This window comes from Bos indicus, chromosome 13, assembly GCF_029378745.1.
Source record: "Bos indicus isolate NIAB-ARS_2022 breed Sahiwal x Tharparkar chromosome 13, NIAB-ARS_B.indTharparkar_mat_pri_1.0, whole genome shotgun sequence".
Taxonomy (NCBI): Eukaryota; Metazoa; Chordata; class Mammalia; order Artiodactyla; family Bovidae; genus Bos; species Bos indicus.
Window position 1 is genome coordinate 25,140,783 of NC_091772.1, and position 24,566 is coordinate 25,165,348.

Consider the following 24,566-nt stretch of genomic DNA (forward strand, 5'->3'; position numbering starts at 1 on the left):
CTTTTCTCTTTTGTATTCTAGACCTTGGCACCTCCCTCCCAGACCAAAACAGTCCATAATTATATTCTACATCCGTTGTGTGTCAGAGACAAATATGTTTTTCATTGTGTTATTTTTAACAGCAGTGTTTTCAGCCAGAGAAAACACTCTCTTAGTTCCAGAGTTTTCCTAATGATTGCTCTGATGTTTCCAAGTTGTCCACCTCAGGCTGTTCAGAATTGTTAGTGTTCCCTACTCCCAGAAGAAAGTTCTTAGCAGGAGTGGTCGTAGGGTCATCGAGAGGAATCCTAAAAGCATTCTGATCTCTGAGCTACCGAGGGTGAACTTACTCTGTCCTAGATAATTCACTAAAAGTGATTATCTGAACGGCAGCAGACTGTATGGTGCCCAGCTCTAGTTTGGGACCCGGGGCAAAGCTCTGATTATCTCAAGGGCAGAGTCTGCAGGCAAAGATGGATTTCATTCAAAGTTTTGATTCCAAATATGAACCACCGTGCTGCAGGTTTAAAGTAGAAACCAGTCATGAAATCAAACAGCCACAGGGTGCCGAAATTCCACGTAGGTTCCGAGTCACTAATGAATATTCTAATTTTCTTTTATTTGACCCACAGACCCTGTTTTAGAAGTCCATTAAGCTTTTTGTTGCACTTAATGTATTGCTCAGAGATTATCTGCTGACTCATAAGTAGTGATTGCATCTAGAAACATGTTTTGCACCCATCAGGGTTTAGTAAAGATTTATTGAATCACAGGAACTGAACACAGGGACTCAAGGCCCAGGTTGCCTGGATGCAAATCTTGCCTCCATCACTTACTAGTAGTATCGAGATTTCCTATTGAAGAACATAGCTGCTGCTGCTAAGTCAGTCGTGTCCGACTCTGTGCGACCCCATAGACGGCAGCCCACCAGGCTCCCCCGTCCCTGGGATTCTCCAGGCAAGAACACTGGAGTAGGTTGCCATTTCCTTCTCTAATTCATGAAAGTGAAAAGTGAACGTTAGGTCACTCAGTCGTGTCCGAGTCTTCGAGACCCCATGGACTGCAGCCCATCAGGCTCCTCCGTCCATGGGATTTTCCAGGCAAGAGTACTGGAGTGGGGTGCCATTGCCTTCTCCGATGCATATTACAAATAAGATGTAATGTCTGAATTTTAAAAGCCTCTTAGGACAAGGAGTTGTGATCTTTCATTACAGTTGACCCTTGAACAGTGCAGGTATAAAATCCACATATAACTTTCGATTCTCCTAAAATTCATTTACTACTGAGTCGGACACGACTGAGCGACTTCACTTTGACTTTTCACTTTCATGCATTGGAGAAGGAAATGGCAAGCCACTCCAGTGTTCTTGCCTGGAGAATCCCAGGGTCAGGGGAGCCTGGTGGGCTGCCGTCTCTGGGGTCGCACAGAGTCAGACACGACTGAAGCGACTTAGCAGCAGCAGCAGCCTACTAGTAGTAGGGCTACTACTACTGCTAGTTCCAGGTGACTGGAAGCCTTACAGGTGACATAAACAGTCGATTAACACGTTTTGTATGTTTATTTATTTATAAGTGTATCTTACAATCAAATGAACTGGAGGAAAAAATCATAAGGAAGAGAAAGTACATTTACAGTGAATGCGTGCTCAGTCGGTTCAGTCGTGTCCAACTCTTTGCAGCCCTATGGACTGTAGACCGCCAAGCTTCTCTGTCCATGGGATTCTCCTGGCAAGAATACTAGAGTGGGTTGCCATTTCCTTCTCCAGGGGATCTTCCCATCCCAGGGATCGAACCTACGTCTCCTGTGTCTAATGCATCGGAGGTAGATTCTTTACCCAATGAGCCACAGGGAAGCCCCACATTTACAGTACATATACAGTATTTATTGAAAAAATTCCGCATATAAGTGGACCGACCCAGTTCAAACTTATGTTGTTCAGAGGTCAACTGGGTTGTAGTTTTCTCTTTTAAAAAAGATTTTGAGAATTGTTTCTTCGGAAAGAAAGGCACTGCAATCTAGCAGTTCAGGATGTGGAACTAGGACTTTCTTTGGGGGAGGCGTGCGTGAAGCTCTTCTAAATAAGAAGGAAGATGTTTTCCATAAGCTGCTTAGGCTCAGACCCGGGTCCTTGCAATTCATCGACTTCAGTTTGTCGGAAACACTCCTGTTTTGAACCTGATGGGAAGTTGTTTCCAAAAATCTGTTTATTTAAAAAAAAAAAAAGTCATCCTGGAAAATGGCGGTACCCGAGGAGATGTTGCTTTTCTCTTCAATGTGAGGCTGAGAAGGGACCAGCAGGTGGACTGGGCAGGGCCTTCCTGCCTCCCAGTTTTCTTTCCTTAACTTTTTTTAAGCTGGAGAAACATAATTTGGTGAAAGCAAACATTCCTCAGGAACTCGAGTTCAGGATTTTTTTTTTTTTAATGTTTATTTATTCGTGGCTGCTTTAGGTCTTAATTTAGGTACAAGGGCTTCTCTCAAGTTAGGGTTACTCTCTAGTTGGGGCTCCCGGGCTCAGCAGTTGCAGCATAGAGGCCTGGTTGCCCCACAGCATGTGGGCTTCCCAGGTGGCAGGAGTGGTTAAGAACCCACTTAGCAGTGCGGGAGATGTAAGAAATGCAGTCAGGAAGACTGCCTGGAGGAGGGCATGGCAACCCACTCTAGTATTCTTGCCTGGGAAATCCCATGGACAGAGGAGCCCGCGAGCCATAGTCCTTGCAGCTGCAAAGAGTTGGACACAACTTAGCAACTCAACAGCATACTCCAGTGCAAAATAAAAAGTTAAAAAAAAAAAAAGGAATTCTGGAGGACCTTAGAGAGGGACCAGAGAAGAACAAAAGGTGGAGACTGGGGTGAGCTTTATCCCAGTGACAGGAACTTCTGCTGGGTTTGCGTCCTTTCATATGCAGCAGGAACAGTTCTGAGCTGCTCCTTTGTGTGAACAAGAGTAAATGTAAACTATTACATGTTTGGAGAAATCTTTTTCTAGAGATCTTACAGAAAGGAGCATGACTTTATGTGCTGACATGAGTACAGTCTGTCCGAGGTTAAGGGTAGGTGGTAGCTTCTGTGGCCTCTTAGAGCCCTAGAATTCTAGCTTGAGGCTTCCCCTCACACATACTTCTCTTCACTTCCACCCCTGCCCAGTTGCTCAAGAGTAAGTAACAGAGGCGAACTTCCCTGGTGATGCAGTGGTTAAGATTCTGAGCTGCCAAAGCATGTTCCAGTTATAGAGGACCATTTTCAATTTCTTCTTTTGGGGAGAGAGTGTGTGCATATGTTTACAATGGTGAGAAGAATTACCCCCAAAATGGTTGGGGAACTAAGATCCCATGTGGCTCATGGCACAGCCAATAAATAAATATATAAACAAAGAAGTTTGTGTTAAAAACTATTAATCAATGAATTAAAAAACAAAAGAAAATTAATATAATAGATTAAGCAACAGAAGTGATAATGGAGTTCCCACCAGCATTTTTACCGGTGTTCACAAATGCAGATGCTCATGTCAGTTTCCATAAACTCGACGGTGGTGCTGTCCTCCGAGCCGTGGTCCCTCCCTGCCTGTCTGCCCTGCTCTGCACTCTGCTCAGATGCACAGGATGAACAGCCAAGACCCCACTGAGAGGTGCTTTTATTGATCCACAGTGAGCACTGTGAACTTTCTAGAAGGGCCTTTCTTCAGCATTACTACCTACCACTCAGAAGGAAAGTAGGGTTTGGCCACATACGCTTTTTGGAATAGCTGGGGAAATGGGTTCGGAGGAACCCTTGGTAATTTCCTGCCTTTGACATTAAGAATGTTTGTAAACACCCATGAGGATGTCACATGAGTGTCACATCGCAGGCGTCATTAGTCAGGTAAATGTGCCTCCATCCTGCTGGTGCACAGGGACTTTTTTTTTCATTGTTTTTTTTGAATTTTGCAGCAGGAAAGGTTACATGGGCTTCCTTCACTTTGACTGTAACTTTATTTGAGTCCATTTTCAGGTAAGTGTTAAGACTGCAGGAGATAGCAGTTCTAGCCAGTTGACTTGTTGTTGTTCAGTCTCTTAGTTGTGTCCTACTCTTTGCGACTCCAGGGACTGCAGCCCACCAGGCTTCCCTGTCCTTCACTAACTCCTGGAGTTTGCTCAGACTCATGTCCGTTGAGTCAGTGATGCCATCCAACCATCTTGTCCTCTGTCGTCTTTTCTCCTCCTGCCCTCAGTCTTTTCCAGCATTAGGGTCTTTTCTAGTAAGTCGGCTCTGTATCAGTACTCTTGGCCAGAGTATTGGAGCTTCAGCTTCAGCATCGGTCCTTCCAATAAATATTCAGGGTTGATTTCCTTTATGATTGACTGGTTTGATCTCCTTGCTGTCCAAGGGACTTTCAGAGTCTACTCGAGCACCACAGTTTGAAAGCATCAATTCTTTGGCACTCAGGCCTCTTTAGGGTCCAACACTCAGATCTGTACGTGACTACTGGAAAAACCATAGCTTTGACTGTATGGACCTCTGTTGGTAAAGTGATGTCTTTGCTTTTTAATATGCTGTCTAGGTTTTTCATAAAGGACCATTTTAAATTTCTTCTTTGGGGAATGTATGTTTGTGTTTATAATGGTGAGAAGAGCCCAAACTGATTTAGAGCTAGTCTCTCCTCAGAGCAATTAAAGTAGTGACCTTATAGTCTATTAACTTGACCCTTTCTAATTGCTGTTTCGATTATTTCTCTTTTCTTTCCCTGTTATGAACAGCACTGCTGTGACTTTCTGTGCTGCTGTGCAGGTGTCAGTAAATCTGAAACACAAATTCCTAGATGTCAGATTACTAGTTTTCTACTGTTCTTTTACAGGGCTTACTCATATTGAAAAGTATTGCCCAATTTTCCCTCAAAAAGACTAATCAATTTATTCTGTCAACATGAGTGCTTGGGAGTCAGTTACGGTACATTCAGATAATACAGTTCTCTGCAGTCACGCCAGTAAATGAAATAGACTGGATGTGCAGGTGTGGACATGTAACCAAGCCATGTTAAGTGAGCAATACAATTTATTACATTAAGTAAGCAATATTATGCACAGAGCAATGTAGAGAGTGGGATCCTATTTATTTTTAAAAGGCCTGATCCAAAACCTTGTTTATTTTCTGTGTACTTATCATTCCATTAAACATTTCTAGAATGATACCTGTATCAGAAAGAAGGACACATGGGCTGGTGAGGATGGAAGCTTTTATTTTTAACTTCTAGACTTCTCCACTGTTTGTATTTTTACTGAGGACATAGTACTCCCCTGGAGCCTAGCCCATGTTCTTCCAGAGCAGCCAGCCATTCCAGGTGGGCTGGGAAGTGACTTTCTCCATCTCGTGTGCCAGCCCAGGAGAAGATTTTCACTTTGATGGCATTGTCCCTTGAAGATGGAGGGCTAAGTCTTATTCCCAGCAGACACTTCCCTGAACTGTTTTATTCTGGTCATGGTCCCACTTTCCTAAATAAACGCTCTTTGGGGTTCTGAACCTCAGGTGTGTTTGGATTCGACATGTTTAAGCTGCCTGAACTTGTCAGACAACAGCAGTAAGTTCACCTTCCCTTGATCACGTCATCATCTGACCCATTATATAAAACATTCACTTCACGTTCACATGGAAGTACTTTACAACCAACCTTCACCCCTTTCCAGTTAGTGGGGGATCCTTTTGGGATAAAAGGTGCTTAGGCTTTGTTAAGTCTGTAACTATACAACTGTGATTCCGTTTCCTCAGTGAGGGTGGAAAAAAAAATCCGTGTTTTAATATCCGGAATATCTAGATTTGAAAAGATTTTTGTTTTACAAGTTGAGAACAGAGGTTGCCTTTGAAAAGAAAAGAAATAACATTTCTTTATGCTCCCAAATCACTGAAGAAAGCTTGAGTCATTATTTTAAACTCCAGCTCCTTTTTAATTCAGATGCCTGGAGTTCATTAAAACCCGCAAGTGATGTATTTGTTCCTTTCACACAAATCAGTAGAGATCTCCACTGTAATTATCAATAGACTTTTCTACCTTTCTCCTTCTCAAAAGCTTCTTTTGAAACTTTACCTTCTTTCCTGGATATATTCTTTTTTGGCTTCTTAAAATATCACAGTTCTGCTGCAAAGTACAAATATTTGCAAAAGGGAACCAGTATAAAGTAAGTGCCTCTTCACGTGGTAGTTTGTGAAGAACTGTGTGCCTGGCACTAGTTGGTTAACCTAAGACATAATGAGGAACTACTGCTTACAGAGAAAAGGGTGGGATAGTGGCTGTGATGTGCAAAACAAGGAAAGCTGTAATTTAAGCAATTCCATTAAAGAGAATATAATTACTGTAGCCTCAGGGTGGTGGCAGGTCACTTTTAAGCCTAATTGAACTTTTTCTGTATCATTGGAGAAATGGAATGAACTTTGGTATCGTGGGGTAAATACAAAATTTTCTTCTTCCAAGTTTTAAATACCACTGGCTTTTTAAGACATGTACATCCAAATCTAAAATGCCTTTATGCATGCCAACATAATACAATAAAAATTTTCCCTGTATGTATTCAAACCACTGCAAGTAAGTACATTGTAATGCCCACAATTATTAGATAGCATCTAATGGTTAGATAGCATCACCAACTCAATGGACATGAATTTGTGCAAACTCCGGGAGATAGTGGAGAACAGAGGAGCCTGGCGTGTTACAGTCCATGGGATTGCAAAGAGTCAGACACACTTAGCAACAGAATATCAACAATGCTCACAATTACTACTCTATGCTGAAACTTTCACACAAGTTATCTCACAATCTTCTCAAAAACCCTACCAACCTACATATAGACGTCCATGTAAATAAGGAAACCAAGGCTCAGAAGAATCTAAACAGTTGATTCTCTTTAATTTTTATTTTATATTGGAATATGTGGTGGTTCAGTCAGTAAGTTGTGTCCGACTCTGCGACCCGATGGACTGTAGCCCACCAGGCTCCTCTGTCCACGGGATTTTCCAGGCAAGAATACTGGAGCAGGTTGCCATTTCCTCCTCCAGGGGTCTGCCCCACCCAGGGAGCCGGCCTGGGTCTCCTGCATCGCAGGCGGGTTCTTGTGTTAGTTTCATGTGTGTAGCAAAGTGAATCAGTTGTACATAGTCCATTTTTTTCAGATTCTTTTCCCATATAGGTTATTACAGAGTATTGAGTAGAGTTCCCTGTGCTATACACTAGGTCCTCGTTGGTTATCTATTTTATGTTTTTAGATTTTTTTGATGTGGACCATATATAAAATCTTTACTGAATTTGTTACAGTACTGCGTCGGTTTTTTGTTTTGCTTTTTTGACCCTGCGGTATGTAGGATCTTAATTCCCCAACCAGGGATTGCACCCGAACCCCCTTTATTGGAAGGCAAAGTCCTAACCACTGGACCACCAGGGAAGTCCTGGTTATCCATTTTATATATAGTAGTGTGTATATGTTAATCCCAAACTCCTAGTTAATTCTTTAGGCAACTGAACTGAGATTTGAACCCAGCATTTCTGACGCAAACCTACAGCATTTTCCTGGGATCGCAAGGTGTTCTTTATGAAAAGTACTGTTCATTTCACGAGGGTGAATTTCCAAACAGGGAATCATAATCACACAGGGCATGATTTACCTCTTGCCACTGTAGGCTCACCTCCTCTTTTGCACCTCCTACCTTCTTTGCCATTTCAACATTACTTTTAAAGGGTTGGCCAGGGCGAACTTGCGGGCTTTGGAGTAAGTAATCCACGTTTGGCTACTTGTTAGCAGTTTTTCTGAAGACAAACCCTGGAGCTGGTGCGTCAGGAATGCACTTAGAAAGCAGCTTTCCTCCTGGCCTTAGAGGAAGAAAGCCTCCTACATCCATCAGATCTCTTCCTTTGAAACCTGCGCTCCATGTACACACCTTTAGAACTCACCGCAGTGGAAAAATAGTGCCTAGTGGTTCTCAGACACGAACATTCACAAAACGGTGTGGCTCCCAACCCTTTGCATAATATCCTGCAAACATGCTCTGTCCTGTTGCCAATATTTTTACAAGTGATTGCAAAAGTTCTCACTGGACTAGAAGGGACAAACTGGGCAACTTTCACAGGTAAATTCCTGGTACGGGGCAGAATAAGTGTGGGTCCCAGGCATCAGGCCTGGGGCCATGTTCTCCAGACAGGCCTGGGCAAGGACTTCTACAGATTGTGACAAGCCACCAAAACTTGGTAGAATTAGGAGTTTTTACTTCTGAATCAAATTTCTTAAATTAAGATGGTGAAAAAAGTCAGATGATCGGTAAACACTGAGCTCAGATTCCTTTATGATATTTTCTGCTAGCACTGTGTTGCAGCTGCCTCCATTAAGATGGGGGTACAAATCCCTGAAGTCATCACAGCTCCCTATTTTCCACCCCCCACCTGTCTCCCTAACCTGCCTGGCTCCCACGGTGGATGGCCCCCGCTGTTTTCATTCTGTGTATGCTTGTTCCTGTGAGGCACTGTTGGGAGGTGGGAGGAATCTGGCCTTTGTTGTTGGACAGACTTAGGTTTGGGAACTGGTTCTGCCAGTTGCTATTTGTGTGGTCTTGGGCAAGTCCCTTAATCTGAGGAAGTTTCTATTTCTGCATCCATAAAAAAAGGGCTAAGACCTCTAGCCCAGCCAGGTGGTACACAGATCAGAGGCAGAGTGTGAGAAGTACTTACCCCAGTCCCTGGCAGGTAGCCGATGTTTGATTCCCAGAAGCAGTAGAAACTGTGAGCTGGAAACATCTCCCAAAGCACTTTGTTTAAATATTTGCTTATTTATTTGGCTGCACCCGGTCAAAAACGTAGCACACAGGATCTTTAGTTGTGGCATATGGGATCTAGTTCTCCGACCAGGTATCGAACCCTGGGCCCCCTGCACTGGGAGGTTGGAGTCTTAGCCACTGGACCACCAGGGAAGTCCACTGACAAAGCATTTTATGAGAAGGGACCAATGTCTACCCATCAAAGTCTTAAGTACTCATTGGTTGTTCAAGGTGGGAGGCTGCCTAGAACCACTGCACAGAACATCCTGATTTTTTGGAGGACTTGAAGCTGGGCATTGGCCGGTCCGACGTTACTGTTTCTTCCAAGCAAAACTGGTACAGAGCCAGTGACTTTCTGCGACTCTCAAAAAGGCCCTGATGTGTGGTTTTAAGGACTGTGTGAAAGTGCCTCTTGAATTACTAAGTGTGAGAATACTTTGGCCTCCTGAATTGAAGAGCCGACTCATTGGAAAAGACCCTGGTGCTGGGAAAGATTGAGGGCAGGAGGAGAAGAGGGGAGACAGAGGATGAGACGGTTGGATAGCATTACAGACTCAATGGGACTCAATGGACATGAGTTTGAGCAAACTCCAGGAGATAGTAAAGGATGGGGAAGCCCGTCACACTGTCGTCCATGGAGTTGCAGAGAGTTGGACACGACTTAGCAACTGAACAGCAGCAACAAAGTAAGGTAGCCTTTCCCTTCTCCAGGGGATCTTAGTTTTGATTAGTACGCAGATGACACAGTGACTCAGGATCTTCGGATTTAGAAAGAATGAACTGCTGTCCTGTCATTCACTCATTCATCGGCGTGGGCTGAGTCTCTAGGTTGGACCAGTCCTGGGATTATAGCAATCCTGACAAGGCCACTGCCTTCAGGGAGCTTGGACTCTTAAAGAGGGGGTGGGAGGGAGAAGCAGAGGAGAAGACATAACAGGGATAATAAATTCAGATTGAGAAAAAAATGCGAAAGAAATAAAGAGGGCTGTGTGTGTGTGTGAGTGGATCCTGTTGTGCAGGCAGCGGGGCAAGGCCTTGAAGAGGTGCAGTAAGCGGGGGTCCTGATGACAGGAAGGGCTCTGTTGGTTTGAAGAACCAGCTGACTTGGGAGAGGTGGCTGGGGTCCTTGTCAGCCCAAAGGAGTTTGGGCTTTATTCTCTCTGTCTTTTTAAAATATTTATTTATTTCATTTATTTGGCTGTGTCGGGTCTTGGTTGCGGTACACAGGCTCTCAAGTTGCACACAGGCTTAGTTATCAAGCAGCGTGTGGGATCGTAGTTCACCAGGCAGGGATTGAACACCTTGCCCCCTGCATTGGAAGGCAGACTCTTAACCACTGGACCACCAGGGGAGTCTCTGGGCTTTATCCCTTGTGTAGCACAAAGGGTTGTAATCAGAAGAGTGTAGAGTAGTGTTAGCTTTTGTTCAGGTGTTATTTTATGCAGAAGTCCCTTGGGGGTGGGGGAGGGTTGTAACCAAGCCAGTCTCTGCTCCCTCCATCTCTGGGATGTCTCCGAAGAGGCGTTTTGGGTCCCCACAGCCCCTCATAACCCACAGTTTGGCCCCTGTAACAGGAGGCAGTTACAGAGTCTTGAGGGTCTGTGATTTGTCCCCCAGGACCCCTCGCCTGGTGTCCAGAAACATGATCCAGTATTCTTGTCATTAACCCAGAGGTCAAAGGCGGGTACTTCTTTTTTTGTCTGCATTTTTCATAATTCTCAACACTTCCACTGGCCTCATGTACTGTGTGCACACTTAGATCACTAAATCATTTCCCCTCGACCACAAAATAATTGTAAGTCGATGCAGCAACTGTCTGAAACAGGATACGTGCGTCATGCGTCCCTGAGTTTGGGTTTTTCCAATGACCTTGTGATACATCAAACCTTAGCCTTCCCCTCATATGCTCTCAACTAAAAAAAATCACTTACTTATATTTCAGTCCAGCTCAGTGTTTTTGTTTTGTGATAGTTGATTTGAGGTAAAATATTGTCAACAGTGAGCTTCCTAGGTGGCTCAGTGGTAAAGAATCCCCCTGCCAGGGCAGGAGATATGGGTTCAATGCCTGGATCAGGAAGATCCCCTGAAGAAGGAAATGGCAACCCACTCCAGTATTCTTGCCTGGGAAATCCCGTGGGCAGAGGAGCCTGGTGAGCAACTGTTCATGAGGTTGCAAAAGAGTTGGACCTGACTTTGAGACTAAACAGTTGGCAACAGTGGAAACCACCAGCTCCCCTGTGGAATCCACAAGATGGCACCCAGAGAAGGCTGGCAGAACTGTGCGGTGTAGAGCGTGTGAGTCCCTCTGGCACCATTAACACTGGGCATTGTTCACCTTGGGTGTGTTTGTAAAAATTATGGAAGTACTGAAGAAATGAGTAGATAGCATTCAATGCCTCATCTTACAGGTAAAGAAACAGCCTTAGAGAGGTGATGTGAGTTGAGTTGACCTCACCCTTTGGGGTATTCAGACTTCGGACTCCGAGTGACCCCTTGCACACCAGCTTGTGTGTTTTGGAGACCACGTTCTGAGAACCAACAGCTGGCGTGGAGGGTGGCACAGGTCCTGCCATCTGGAAATCTGAGACATGTTCTTTGGGTAGATTTCAACTTTTGGGTGTCGGAGCCTCCCCACCTGTTGATTCTACTCTAGAAGTTCCACGTGGTGTGTTTTGAGGCAGATGTGGCCAACCTTGACTGCACTGCCTTGGACGATGAGGCAGTTTGACCAACCACTGAGGTGGATGGAGGCCGTTGGCAATTTGAGATTTGGTTCATGGGGATGGAGACAGGATAAATATGTTGTGGTGTGAGCTAAGACCTGAAACGGCCCGTGAACGTGCACTGCCCGGCTGCGCTGATGGACTGCCCGCTCCATCCGACTCAAATTCTCTTAAAGCTTTTTAAAAATTAATTAATTAATTGTTGGCTGTGCCAGGTCTTCATTGCTGTGCTCAGGCTTTCTCTAGTTGCAGAGAGCGGGGGCTACTCTTCGTTTCGGTGAGCGGGCTTCTCCTTGCAGTGTCTTCTCTGGTTGCAGAGCACAGGCCCTGGGGCGCATGGGCTTCAGTAGTTGTGGCACACGGGCTTAGTTGCCCCGAGGCATGTGGGATCTTCGTGGACCAGGGATCTAACCTGTGTCCCCTGCATTGGCAGGCAGATTTTTAGTATCTGGGCCACCAGGGAAGTCCTTGAATTTTCTTTAATGAGTGGTGGGCAGGCCGAGCCCATTTGGCCAGGTGAAATATACGTAAGAGAGGCACCGTCTGCCCTCCTTTTTGGCGTCCACATCCAGATTTACCTAAACCCCTCCCAGGTGGCATATGCATAGCTATAAAAAACCGGTATTTTCTACCCATGAATCACACCCCAAATCCTGGGCCTCCCTCTGTCAGGGGTGCGGCAGGCCAGCTTCCGGGAAGGGTGGGCACGGCTGAAGGCCGCGGAGTGCAGAGGGGGCAGGTCCCGCCCGCTGCCAGGGGATCCGCCGGGTTACTGCTGATGTCTGCTTTTGGATCTGGACATGGAGCCATCTTCGTGCCCTTCTGTCAAAAGGCCAGACACAGACGGAGGCTTCCTGAGTTTCTGCTGTCGGGGGCCCTGCCGTGCAGCAGACAAGAACAAGGTACAGAAGTGGCCTGATTCTGGGGGTTGCTGCCCCTCCCTGGGGGTCTCTCCTTTGCTGTGTCATGCCTTCCTGACTTTCTGGGCATCTCACCTGAGGCCTGAGTTCTTCCTGGCCACTTGGTGCTGGGGGAGAGCCAGAGGGGGCCATGGGTCACTGTGATTTCTTTTAAGTTAAATTATGTTTCGGGGCTGAGGATAACTGCCCACAGCAGTTCAACCTTGTTTAATGGTAATTAGATTGCTTTTCTTTACTCTGAAAAATCCCTTCATTTTCTGTACAAAAGGCAGGAAGCATTTTTCTGTGATTATACAGAACGTCCCCAGGTAAGATGTAATCCATCTTCACCACGCTGAACCCTGAAATAATGAGTCTGGATTTGGAAATGCCACAAAGAGTAGAAAACCAAGTGCTTTTGGTTAAGAATTTTCTCAGCTGCTTTTTCTTCCTTCCTCCTCCTGCTTTGGTTCAGAATTGTTGAGTTTGGTTAAGAGACTCAAACCTGAGCAACTGCTTCTGAACTGGTCTGGATTGCCTTTTCAAAGCGTGAGGTCTGGCGTGTGCCATCTTGTTCCCTCCTCACTTAATCCGTACACACAGGCAGTGCCTAGCTCCTATGGGAGCCCGCAGAGTGTGGACAGTGGAGACCTTACCTCTCCTTGCTGCCCCGGAAGTTGACCAGCTCTCTTCCCACGAGGAAGACGCTTTGGGGCCACAGAGGCAGCAAAGAGACTTTGGCTGCAGCTGACGTTTAAAAAAAAGGAAAAAGAAAAATTTCAAGAATGAAAAGCCCTAAAACAGGAATTCGTTGGATGAGTCTGTCATTTCATGTGCCTGGCTTTCCACTGCCAGAATCAAGGTGTTCTGAAAAAGAGCTTTAGGAAATGAGTCATGGTTACCAAATTCGATGTAGGGCTAGGATGAAGGGAAGAGGTGAGTTTTCGTGAAGGAACTGTGACCACCTGTGGTTTTAGAAACTTGAGTTTTAAGTTGTATTAGAAACGTTTGGCAACATGAGGGTTTGGGGTGTGTGTGTGTGTGTGTGTGTGTGTGTGTGTGTGTGTGTGTGTGTCTGTTTGTGTGTGCGTGTGAATGAGTTTTTTCTGCCACCTTCTCAGTCATGGAGGTTGGTTCCCTGACCCAGAGTGCCTTGTTTAGTTGTCTTTGGGCTGAGCTAATTAATACCCAGGTTTGGCTGCCTGATGCTAAGAGCTGACTCATTGGAAAAGACCCTGATACTGGGAAAGATTGAAGGCAGGAGAAGGGGACAACAGAGGATGAGATGGCTGTATGGCATCACCAACTTGAGGGACATGAGTTTGAGCAAGCTCCTGGACTTGGTGATGGACAGGGAAGCCTGGCGTGCTGCGGTCCATGGGGTCACAAAGAATCGGACACGACTGAGCAACTGAATACCGAGCTGGCAGCAGCAGAACTGGAGATCCATGGGGAATAATAGCAGGATAAAACACAGAAAGGTCATGGGCAGGAGGAAGAAGATGCTAGTCTTTGACATGAAGAGAGAAAGGCCCAGGGACTAAGGACCATAAAATTTGGACTAGACAGAGCAAAAGAGCTTGAGTACCTATAAATGTATTCAGCCAAGATGGTCAGATGGAGAAGGCAATGGCACCCCACTCCAGTACTCTTGCCTGGAAAATCCCATGGACAGAGGAGCCTGGGAGGCTGCAGTCCATGGGGTTGCTGAGTCGGACACGACTGAGCGACTTCACTTTCACTTTTCACTTTGATGCAATAGAGAAGGAAATGGCAACCCACTCCAGTGTCTTGCTTGGAGAATCCCAGGGACGGGGGAGCCTGGTGGGCTGCCGTCTATGGGGTTGCACAGAGTCGGACACGACTGAAGCGACTTAGCAGCAGCAGCAGAAAAACGGTCAGAAACAACTTTTTTCAAAGAAGATATGAGTGGAGTGAGGTCAGGGAATTCACAGTCATCGTACTGGTGGTCTGATAAAGAAAGGTAATGAGTTGTGCCCCCTTTCAGAACGGAGCATTCAAGAGCTTCTCATTTTAGAGAGGACCGTTTCGTTTCTACCTGGTTTTCTTTCTCTTCCTTTTTTTTGGGTGGGGTGGGGGGGGTGTGCTGCATGGCTTGTGGTGTTAGTTCCTGGGCCACGGTTCTGGTCACTGGACTACCAAGGAATCCTCCTACCTGGCTTTCTAATGGCTTTTTAAAACTTGAGTCTATGAGGAAATGCAAAGGAAGCCATCATTAGAATTGACCAGCCAGAAGTGCCAGCCATATTCTTGACGGAGGATGGGGTGGGCCTTGGAACCACATCCCCAGTTCCCCAAGACTGACTCGAACCTGTGTCCAGCTGGACCCCTGATTCCCTCATGCAGCTCCAAGACCCTGTTCTCGCCTAGTTAAGTCTTCTTCTTGATCTGAGAGTCAAAACTAACTCAGAGCAAATTCCAACTCAGAGAGTCAGAGAACACAGCAGCTGAAAGTTATATCCAGCCATCCCCAGGTGACAGAGGTCACTGAAGCCAGAAAGCTTAGGGGACTTACTCAGGGTCACAGCTCAGCCTTCCTGAGTCTTGTGAGAATTTAACCCTTTTTTTAACTTTAAAAAATTTATTTATTTTTGGCTGTGCTGGGTTTTTGTTGCTGCGTAGGGGCTTTCTCTAGTTGCAGTGAGCAGGCTTCTCACTGAGGTGACTTCTCTTGCCGCAGAGCCTGGGTTCTCGGGTGCATGGGCTTCAGTAGTTGTGATGCACAGGCTTAGTTGGCCCAGAGCATGTGGAATCTTTTCAGACCAGGGATCCAGCACGTGTCCCCTGCATTGGCAGGTGAATTCTCAACAACTGCACCGCCAGGGAAGTCCTGACCCTTCTTGAGGAAGGGCAGAAGGCTATGGATAAGGCAGGGCGTCTTAGGAGTCCGAGGTGGCTTCGGCACACATCCCGATGGCTCCCCTGGGCCCCAGTGTCCTGCCTTTTGATGCCCCTTGACCTGATTCAGGCCCTGCCTCCTGACTCCTCCTCTGGCTCTTCCTTCAGTGGACTGCTCAGGGTACCCTAAGAAGCTGGATGGTGGTTCTGCCCATGAAGCATTCTGCCCCAGGCTCATGCATCTCTGTGAACAACTCTGTGCGTACCGTCTATGACAAGTGTATGCCACACAGGAAAGGAAAATGATTGTAGGTAGAAAGGGAAACTATTATATACTTAGCTTTTTATTGTATTATCCACAGCCCAAATGAGTGAATGCGTGAACACTTGCACACACACAGTGTCATGGAGTGTTTGAAATCCTGACTGGCTTTGAAAATCTGAGGTTGGGACTTACCCGGGGGTCCAGGGGTTGAGACTTCGAAAGCACAGGATGTGGGTTCGAACTCTGGTAGGAGAACTAAAATCCTACATACCTCTCAAGGCTGAGAAACCAAGACATAAAGCAAACAATATTATAACAAATTCAGTGAACACTTAAAAAACTAGCCACACCAAAAAAAAAAAAATCTTAAAAAAAAGAGAATCTGAGGCTATTTGCAAGGACCTTTCAGTTCTTCAGCAGGTTTTTCCTCCAATTGTCCCTCTGCTTGGGCCACTCAATGTGTAAAAGTACATAGTTATACCACCCCTAGGTTTCCACTAATTGTTTCATCTATAGGCTGTGTTTAATACATTACACCCTGAAAGCTGTCTGCCTGCTATCTTAACTCCAAAAATCTGAACATAGGGCCAGTATAAACTTAGGTTCAGTGTTGAATGGTGAAATTTAAGTAAAATAAAAATAGTGTACTCACGTTAAACTGAATAAAGGGGATACGTTTGTGAAAGATCCAAGCTGAGAATGGGGACCTGTGACTCGGACTGCAGTCTGTTATTAAAGAGGAGCATTATGGGGACTAAACACAGAGCCAGCCCAGGTGCAAAGAGCACTCAGAAAATCTCTGTCATCCGGGGGGCTTACGGTTTAATGAGCCTGTAGACACCAATCAGTGTTGTGTCATCACAAGGGTGATCGCTTTCTCCAGCAGGCGATTTTCCCTCAAAGCCCTGGGCTCCGGGGCAGCTCTTGGAAGATGAAGCCCTGTCTGATTCTAGCAGACAAGTGTGGGCATAAGTTAAGCTACTTCTGCCCTGTTCAATTGTGATGGAATTCCAGCTCAAGTCATCAGGGGACGGTGTTTGCAAGGAACTCTGCTGCTTTTTTTTTTTTTTTAAGCAGATCTATCTTTCTGTGTGTTGGTGTTTGTGAGTGTTTCTCTTTTCATTTTTTTCTGGCTTCACCACAAGGCATGTGGGATCTTAGTTCCCCATCCAAGGATTGAACCTAAGCCCCCTGCAGTGGAAGTGTGGAGTCCTAACCACTGGACTACCAAGGAAGTCCCAGCCTTTCTTTCAGTAGGAAAATGAGAGCACAGATTTTTCCCAGATTAAATGGGGTAGTTTCTCATAGTCTTTCCAGGTCACTTGGAATTACCCTAATGGGAACTTTGTCAAAATACTTGGCATTAAAAATGGGCCCTATTTTGGGGGAGTCCCTTTTGGAAAGTCCTGAATTCTGGAGCTGCACTCTAGCCTGGGCACCCCTGAAGGTGTCAGACTCACAGGGGAGCCTGGGGGTGCCCTGCAGACTGCCCTGCAGAAGGGGTCTGTCCCAGGCATGAGGGAGAATGCTCTATCTTGGGCTTCCAACGCCCCTCACCTTTTCTCCTCTAGAGAAAGCAGGGTGTGAGAGGAAACCCAAACAGACTTCTACTTTAATCCCTGCCCCTAGGCCCCACCCCCAGCACATCCACACGCCCACACACACACACCCCCATCCCAAGGTTGAGATTGTTCCTCCTGTGACACTGGATTCTGAAGGGCCAGACCATTCATCTGTGTTTGGCTCAGTTGTTCTAACAAGCTTAGGTGTCGAAATCCAACATTTTCCCATGGCTTTACAATTCAGTCCTACAGATCTGTCCCCCTGCAGGAAACCGGGGGGGGGGGGGGGGGGGGGGGGGGGCGGGGCTTCCTTGGGTCTTTTTTTCTCACCCTGTAAAGAAATCAGAAAGGTTAAGGCTTCATTAGGAAACCTTGAGTGGGAAGGAAAGATCATGAGAATCAAACTGCTCACATTGTAGAGGCATAAACCCGGATTTCTGTGTGTGCAGTGCCGGCTGGAGAGACGAAGACGGGGTCAGACCTCTTAGATGGATCAGCAAGGAGATGCAACAAAAGAGCAGTTATGCTTCCGGCAGCATGTTTTCATGTATATTCCTTAGAAGGGCTCTCTCCAAATGGATAGTGAAGCCTCTCACGAGGCAGATAACAGGGAAAACAAAGTATTTGCTGTATTCATTTGTGCCACAGTCAACATTTGAATTGTGAAAACACTTGTGTATGTGTGAGTGTGTGTGAGTGTGTGTGTGTGTGTGTGTGTGTGTATGGGCCGTGCAGCAGGTGAGATCAAAGTTCCCCAACCAAGGATCAAATCTGTGTCCCCTGCAGTGAAAGCATGGAGTCTTAACCGCTGGACCGCAAGGGAAGTCCCAAAAGGCACAAGCATTTTTAAAAAGACAATGTTGAGATGTAAAACTCTCAGCTTTATCCAACTACCACCTCTTGCCTAGACTTGACAGGAGTAATTAAATCCTGCAAAGTGACACGGTCTCGCCTCACCTCTTCTATCTGTGGACGGAAGTGGCTCTTCTTTACCTTAGTCTGCCCAGAGGAAACAGAGAAGGCAATGGCACCCCACTCCAGTACTCTTGCCTGGAAAATCCCATGGACGGAGGAGCCTGGTAGGTTGCAGTCCATGGGGTCACTAAGAGTCAGACACGACTGAGCGACTTCACTTTGACTTTTCACTTTGATGCATTGGAGAAGGAAATGGCAACCCACTCCAGTGTTCTTGCCTAGAGAATCCCAGGGACGGGGGAGCCTGGTGGACTGCCATCTATGGGGTTGCACAGAGTCGGACACGACTGAAGTGACTTAGCAGCAGCAGCAGCAGCAGCCCAGAGGAAAAGTGAAGTAACAGTAGATTCACAGTATTGGAGGTGGAGGCTCAAAATGATTCTTCATCAAAGAGACCTCGTTACCGAGCTGCGTGACAGAATCACCATTCAGTGCGTCAGTTCTGGGTGCTCATTCTCGAAGCCACAGAAACTGTACCAGGACCTGTCTGCCCTTGTCTGATACCTGGGTCGTTCCCTGTTTGACTGTTTATGGCCATGAAAGATTTATCTTCTAATCTGGTTGTGTGGCACCTGCCTTCCATATAGATGTGCATTTAGTTTGCAAATGAGCTGGTCTTTGGTGCTCTGGGTTTTCTGTTGTTTTTGTGATAAATGGGTCCCGAGTTGTAATTTTGTACTCAGGTTAGCAAGCTCTTCTTTCCTTAGCTGTGAGGTGTTGGGTAAGGGAGGGCAGTGGTGGTGGTGGGAATTGAGAGGGGGAGTGTTGGTATGAGAGTGGGGAGCCAATCCCCTGTGCTGGGGGTGGCGGGACTCTTGTTGGTGAGAGCCTCTTGGGCTTTGTGCTGGAGCGGGAAGAAGCAGCTTCTGAAGTTTTGTCTCAGGAGGGGTAGCGGGCGAGGGGAGCAGACTCCACCTGTGAAGAGGGATGGGCGGGGCTGGTGGAGGTTGGGGGTGCAGTGTCAGCTTGGTTACCTGTAACCGGGGCCGTGAGAGGAGACTGGGGGCACTTGACCGCCGGGGAGAGCTGCGGGGCCTGCTGCCATGCATGTTGCATGGAAAGTACATTTGCCTGAGTTAAGCCATGGGAAAAATCTAAATTTAGACACCTTAGTTCTTTCCAGCAGCTGAGCCAAGACACAGTAGACAAAATGGTTTGGCCTTTGAAAAATCAAGTTTTTGACCTACAAGGATCCAGTTTCACAGAAGAACAAAGCTCCCTGACTCTGTGTATGTGTGGGGAAAAAAAAACGGACACACAGGATCATTGCAGTGTCTGGGATCCACACCACAGCCTTCAGCCCGTTTGAGTTATCACAGAGGATTCAGAGAGGGAAAGGTGACAAATGACAAAGGAATGGGGTTGTTATTGAAGAGAACGCTGCCAGTGATGTGTTTGTTGTCTGGGAGGATAAGAAGGATTGCCCTGGAGAGGATTCAGACATCATTTCAACAGTCTAGAGAGAGCCACACAAGGAGAAAAAGGCTTTAAAGCAAAATATTCATTGACCCAGTTGGACAAGTCGCCGTGACAAAACACTGGCCTGTGTTACCAGTTAGGTAGGTGGGCTGTTGCTGGTTTAAGTCTGGATGATTATCTTTTAAGAAAAGTTTTATTGGAGTGTAGTTGAGTTACAGTCTTGTTAGTTTCAGGTGTACAGCAAACTGATTCAGTTAAACATACACATATATTCATTCTTTCTCAGATTTTTTCTCATACAGGATTTTACAGAATATTGAGTAGAGTTCCCTGTGCTGTTCAGTAGATCCTTGCTGGTTTTCTGTTTTATGCAGTGATATATGTTAATCCCAGGCTCCTGATTTATCTCTCCTCCCCACATTTCCCCTTTAGTAACCCTAAGTTGTTTTTTTCCCCAATATCTGTGCATCTGTTTCTGATTTGTAAATAAGTTCATCTGTGTCATTTTTAAAAATTAGATTCCGCATGTGAGTGATAGTGTGTCATGTTTGTCTTACTCTCTCTGACTTACTTCACTTCGGGTGCTAATCTCTAGGTCCATCCGTGTTGCTGCAAATGGCATTATTTTGTTCTTTTTTATGGCTGAGTAATATTCCATTGGGTGTGTGTATGTGTGTGTCTTAATCTCTCTCTATGTATATATACACACACAGATACACACCACCTTTTCTTTATCCATTTATCTCTTGATGGATATTCAGATTGTTTCCATGTCTTGGCTATTGTGAATTGTGCTGCAATAAACAATGGGGTGCATGTATCTTTTTGAATTATGATTTTCTCCGGATCATCTGTCTTAAAGAGCAACTACTCGTGGGATTCCCGGTGTAAGGGGTTTGGGGAAGTGGGAGTTCTTCTTGGAATGTCCTTAAAGATAAAATACAGTCATTTAAGGAGGCACTTGTAACTTTATTGTGGATAGGGGTCAAGCTCCCCACACGTGTGGAGTGCTCCCGGGGGGAAGGCTCCTCTCTCTGTGTCTTGGCGCTTTTTGAGCTGAAGTCACCCAGTCAGTCTCCCTGCATCTACGTCCCACATGCTGCTGATACATGTGTGTGCCCGGACCTCACGCAGAGCCTGGCACACTCACCCACCCTCCGTCTTTCTCTCTTCTCTCCATCCTTCCTGCTCTCCCCCCTCTCTCTGTGTATGTAAATGTCCTGAAGATTATCATCTATTTATACATTTTCTACTTGGACTTCCCTAGTAATTCACTGGGACTTCCCCTGTGGTGGTCCAGTGGTTAAGATTCCATGCTTCCCATTGCAGGAGGCAGGGGTTCGATTCCCAATTGGGGAACTAAGATCCACTTGCCTCATGGCCAAAAAAAAAAATTCACTGCCACCCCCTGTTTGTTGGTGACTATAAGGCAGGTGTCTGCATGAAGGTGGCTTTGAACTGAAAAAGTGCAAAGTGTTTGGCCTTTTGAGGGAGAAAAAAAGACTTGAAAGACTTGCGTCAGTCTGCTGTGCTGAGCCCGTGTGGGAATCCCGTGACCCTGGTGACTCAGCTGGTAAAGAATCTGCCTGCAATGCGGGAGACCTGGGTTTGATCCCTGGGTTGGGAAGATCCCCTGGAGAAGGGAATGGCTACCCACTCCAGTATTCTGGCCAGGAGAATTCCATGGACAGAGGTGCCTGGCGGGCTACAGTCCATGAGGGTCACAAAGAGTCAGGCACAACTTTCGCTCACTCACTCCTCTGTTTTATCCCCTGACTGGGTCCGCGCCCTCTGCAGCAGGGTCTGAACCACACCTTTAATGTCTTACAAAAGGGCCTCTGGACTCTAGAAGGCCAGGATGGCCTTCCCCTTCTGCCACTTCCTTCTGCCACCACTGGCTCCTCTTGACTTTCAAAAGGCATTGGAACCTCTTTATACCTTGTTTTCCAAAGATAACTTAACTGTCTCCCATGTGTGTCTGGCAGACCAACCACTAAGCATTTAGTCTTTTAGGTTTGAGGGGCTCTTTCTTTCTGAGAAGCATTGTTCCTGACTGGCCTTATCCAACCAAGTGGAATTATGTTAACAATTCTGTGAAGAGCCTCTAACGTTTTTTATTATGAAAATAATTTTTAAAAATGTATTGAGGAGTAGGTTTTGGAGGAGTATTTAAGGTTGTGCAGGGTAATCATAGATTTCATGGTTGATGTACCCTGTCTGTGCATGCGTGTGTTCTCAGTCACTCAGTTGTGTCCGACTCTTTGCAATCCCCTGTACTGTAGCCTGCCAGGCTCTGCTGTCCATGGGATTCTCCAGGCAAGAATGCTGGAGTGGGTTGCCATTCCCTTCTCCAGGGGATCTTCACAACCCAGGGATCAAACCCGTGTCTCCTGCGTTTCCTGCATTGGCAGGCAGATTCTTTACCCCTTGAGCTACCTGGGAATCCACTCTGTCCGTTAGACACCTCAAATCCACAGACATGCAGGGTGGTTTTTCTTTCTCTGCTCTGAGGCAAGCAGGCTGTGTAAAACATAAAGGTCAGAACAGTGTTAGGCTGCTTGAAATTCAGTCATTAACTATTTTGGTGATATTTTCGAGGCGTGGAGAGGGATGAGAGAGATGCCTTTTAAAAGCACCTGCCTGGTGGCTTAGGCAGTAAAGAATCTGCTAGCAATGCAGGAGACCTAGGTTTGATCCCTGAGTCAGGGAATGGCAACCTACTCCAGTGTTCTTCCCTGGAGAATTCCATGAACAGAGGAGCCTGTGGGCAAAAGGAAAAGAAAATATTAAAACATCTTTTGTAACTGACAACATTGACTTTCATCTTTGTATTAGTTCACACTCCTTAATCCCACAGCAGCATGCCCTGTCCCATATCCAGCCTTCCTCTTAACTTTCTTTCCTAAGCTCTTGTCTTCATTCCGAGACAGTATCTGAACAAAGACTCTTCTTTCCTGAAGTAGTTCAGTAGACAGTGAAGAAACACTGGCCATCCCCCTGTCACTATCTGTTTGTTGTCTTAAGGTCTTGCAACCCTCTTTCTGTGAAGGTTCTTCTTTCTCTTTCCTCTTGTTTATCCTCTGCTCGCTGAATAAAGAGATTGAGTATCCATTTTGGACTGGGTGCTGTGCTATGCAGTGGTCATAACTCAGCAAGCAAGATGGACAAAATTTCCCTCTTCTTAGCAGGGATTAAAGCATTAAATACGGACTTCCCAGTTTGTCCAGTGGTTAAGACTCTGTGCTTCCAATCTAGGGGATGAGGGTTCGATCCACATGCCACGTGACAAAAAATAACATAAAGACGGTGAGTGTTTAAAGGAAGGAATGTCAAATGAGGGGACTGACACATCTGTGAGTGGGATCAGGGAGTTGGGGAACTCTGAATAAGTCGAGCCAGAGAGGAAATCAAAGACCTCTAAAATTTATCTTTACAGGAGAGGAAGGAGAAAGCAGTACAATTTCGAAAGAAAAGGGTAAAAGGTACTTTCTCTTCTTTTCTTTTTTTGGTTGCACTCCACAGCTTATAGGATTTTAGTTCCTGGACCAGGGATCGAACCCAGGCCCTTTGGTAAGATAGGGGAGTCTTAACTACTGGATCTGGAGAAGGCAATGGCACCCCACTCCAGTACTCTTGCCTGGAGAATCCCATGGACGGAGGAGCCTGGTGGGCTGTAGTCCATGGGGTCGCTAAGAGTCCGACACGACTGAGCGACTTCCCTTTCACTTTTCACTTTAATTCATTGGAGAAGGAAATGGCAACCCACTCCAGTGTTCTTGCCTGGAGAATCCCAAGGACGGTGGAGCCTGGTGGTCTGCGGTCTATGGGGTCGCACAGAGTCGGACACGACTGAAGCGACTTAGCAGCAGCAACTACTGGATCACCAGGGAATTCCCCCCAAATGCTGTTTTTTAAATACAGAACATTGGAGGCTACATTGTATTCAGTTTCCAAGTCTGTGCAGCTTAGAAAACTTGTATTGGTTTGCCAGATACTTCATCGTTTCTTTCTCAGATAACACTTCTTTTGATCATTGTGCTGGTCAACAACAATGTCCTCTGAGAGTAGATGACAGGAATCCTATCCTCCCCCCAAATCTGCCAGTGTGCTACTAAGATCATGTGACTAGCCGTCACTGGGGGTGAAGTGTAGAATGTAGAGTAGAAATTTGTTGGCTTTGATTACAATGAGACTGAGTTATTTATAACTTTATGTTTGTCTTCTTCTCCATAAATATGATGAAATGCATTTTCATCAAGCATCCATTAAGAGCCAAGAATTCATGTAGCTGGTGGGAACATAAAGATTAATAAAGATGATTTGTGTCCTCAAGGATCTTCAGTCTGGTGGCAGAGACTCATATCTATAGAACCGATGGAATAAATCTTCTGTGGAGAACATGAGTAAGACATTAGAGGAACCCAGAGGATGAAAAAGTTCTCCCCAGGTGAGGGAACTTGGAAGGACTTCAGAGAGAAGGAGGTATTTGAATTGATCTTAAAAAGAATCATAGCCTGTTAATACAGCTAGCCAGGCATTTTTAAAGAGTCGAATTATTTTTGTAGTTAAGGCTTAATATGAGTAATAATGCTTTAAAGAGAGAAAAAGCACCAATTGAACAAATCTGTTTTCTTTTCATCTAGGTGTCACACTTGGCATGTATTAGTCTAGAAACAACTTCATGTTTTGCTCACTGCTGCAGGGTTTGCCTGACGTTGCACAATAAACAGAGCCTGAAATTTGGGTGTGGGTTGAATTTTCATAAATCAAATTGCTTTTCCAATTATCTTACATTTAATTAAAGAGATGGTGTGCTTTCTGGTTACCCTGTAATTGGCAGTGGTAGCTATCTCTTTAACTCTGTTTTCTTACCCTAAAGCTCCCTACTCCAGCACTTAATCATCAGTGTCCTGACACTAACAGTAAGTTACTAGTGGTGATGCTATTTAAAAAAAACAAAAACAAAAAACTGTCAGTGAACAGGAAAGGATTCTGGTGCAAATCTTTTGCTCCCTAGTTTTTTGGGGTAGAAAGGTCAGTTTTCTTATATTGGATTTTCATAAAACTGGGTGAACTAACAGTCTCCCGTATCCAGAATGTCAACAACCTGTTATA

General features: G+C 45.8%; 1 protein-coding gene across 21 annotated transcripts in view; it reads left to right on the plus strand.

Annotated features, from left to right (window-relative positions):
* Positions 1-24,566, plus strand: part of KIAA1217 (KIAA1217 ortholog) — a 436,407-nt gene that overhangs the window by 128,060 nt on the left and 283,781 nt on the right. Inside the window, exon 1 of one of the 21 annotated variants that reach the window (XM_070802063.1) lies at positions 1,408-12,374. The exons of the other annotated variants lie outside the window; for them this stretch is intronic. Within the exon in view, the coding sequence (XP_070658164.1) occupies positions 12,273-12,374 (102 nt within the window). The 5' untranslated portion in view covers positions 1,408-12,272. Of the gene's footprint in view, positions 1-1,407; positions 12,375-24,566 lie in introns of those variants that run through there. 21 annotated transcript variants of the gene reach the window in all.